General features: G+C 46.4%; 1 protein-coding gene across 1 annotated transcript; it reads left to right on the top strand.

The window, feature by feature from the left end:
* The first annotated feature begins 308 nt into the window (after positions 1-308).
* On the top strand, positions 309-1,715 carry LOC108247216 (histone H1-like). Its single transcript, XM_017435174.3, has one exon. The coding sequence runs from the start codon at positions 352-354 to the stop codon at positions 961-963; it is 612 nt and encodes a 203-aa protein (XP_017290663.1). The 5' UTR covers positions 309-351; the 3' UTR covers positions 964-1,715.
* Positions 1,716-1,738: the final 23 nt, after the last annotated feature.

The raw sequence follows: 1,738 nt of genomic DNA, 5'->3' as shown, positions 1-1,738 counted from the left end.
ACCGATCATCGGTGAGATCCGCGCTGAATCTGCGGAGTTTTGAAGCTGCAGGAACAAAACGCGGACACGACCGGAGCCGAACAGGAGCCGGACACGAAGAGGAACAAGTCCGCCACCGACTCGTTCAGTGTCAGCCCCCGGAGCCGCTCCCGCACTCGTTTTTTTCCACTTTTACGCGGAGGAGAAAACACAAACACGAGCCGTCCATGTTGCACGGAGCAGGTCCCGGGCAGCGTTGAGTCTCCACGGTTCTCATGGTGTGTTTAAGTGCAGCCCGCAGCTCGGAGTTCCTCATGACTTCAGTCTGACTCTCGTCTCGTTCGAGCAGAAAGGAAGGAAAGCAGAAAAATAATGGCAGAAGTTGCTCCAGCTCCGGCTCCCGCTCCGGCCAAAGCGGCCAAGAAGAAGAGCACGAAGCCGAAGAAGGCCGGCCCCAGCGTCAGCGAGCTGATCGTGAAAACCGTGGCCGCTTCCAAGGAGCGCAACGGCGTGTCCGCCGCCGCCCTGAAGAAGGCTTTGGCCGCCGGCGGCTACGACGTGGACAAGAACAAGGCCCGCGTCAAGACCGCCATCAAGAGCCTGGTGGCCAAGGGGACCCTGGTCCAGACCAAGGGGATCGGCGCTTCCGGATCCTTCAAGATGAGCAAGAAAGTGGAAACCAAGGCCAAGAAGCCCGCCGCCAAGAAAGCCGCTCCTAAAGCCAAGAAGCCCGCCGCCAAGAAACCCGCCGCGGCCAAGAAGCCTAAGAAGGCGGCGGCAGCAGCCAAGAAGCCCGCGACCGCCAAGAAGTCCCCTAAGAAGGTCAAGAAGCCCGCGACGGCGGCCAAGAAGCCTGCCAAGAGCCCAAAGAAGCCCGCCAAGAGCCCTAAGAAGGCGGCCAAGAAGGCGCCGGCGACCAAGAAAGCTCCAGCCAAGAAGGTGGCCAAACCTAAAGCCAAGAAGGCAGCTCCCAAGAAGAAGTGAACATGACGCTTCAACTGCGAAAAAAGGCTCTTTTAAGAGCCACCACATCCTCTAAACAGCTCCTTTATCCTCACGGTGCAAACAAACAGGACTTTAGACTTAAATGGACGTTTTGAATATTTATATCTCTATGTGGTTTTATATTATTTTTTTATACCATGTGTTTTAATAACAAAACGGATTAAATCTCTCATGTGAGTCTTTATGCTCTGGGCTAAAAACTCAGAGGCTGATTAGTTTACTTTAACATGAAATTCATGGAGTTTAATATTAATACACTTCAGTCATGAAAAATAATTATTCAGAAACCTTCAGCTGTCAGGTGAGAGGATACATTTTAATTATTCAACAGGTTTTCATGATAAAAGAGCCACATTTCCTTATGCTGATGTTATATTCACTACTAAAAAAGTGAATTATTTTTTACAGATGACAGCTATTGTGGATTGTTTATATGTTCAATCACTTTATTCAGGTAAATTTTATGAGATGAAAGATGACTTGATTTTGTACATGACAGCTTTTCTTTACAAAAATATAGGTTGATTTGATACGAAAGTGTTTAAATAAATGTTTTTAATGAGAATAGTAGTTTATTTATTATAATTATTCTTCCAGAAAATGAAAGCAGTTTCTGCAATTTTGTGACTCTTGTGATTCTTTTTGAACTATGATGATTAGTTTGTATGAAATAAAGTTTCTCTTTTCCTCTAGGTATTTACAAATCTGAGAAAAACTTTTCTAATTAAATTAATCTCATCAAATAGTATCTGCA

Source organism: Kryptolebias marmoratus, linkage group LG3 (assembly GCF_001649575.2).
Source record: "Kryptolebias marmoratus isolate JLee-2015 linkage group LG3, ASM164957v2, whole genome shotgun sequence".
In the NCBI taxonomy this organism is placed as follows: Eukaryota; Metazoa; Chordata; class Actinopteri; order Cyprinodontiformes; family Rivulidae; genus Kryptolebias; species Kryptolebias marmoratus.
The sequence above is the reverse complement of the archived record's forward strand: the minus strand, read 5'-3'. Positions and strand labels throughout refer to the sequence as shown.

Coding starts and splice junctions, on each gene's coding strand:
- LOC108247216 (XM_017435174.3), top strand. CDS start 352: ATGGCAGAAGTTGCTCCAGCTCCGGCTCCCGCTCCGGCCAAAGCGGCC.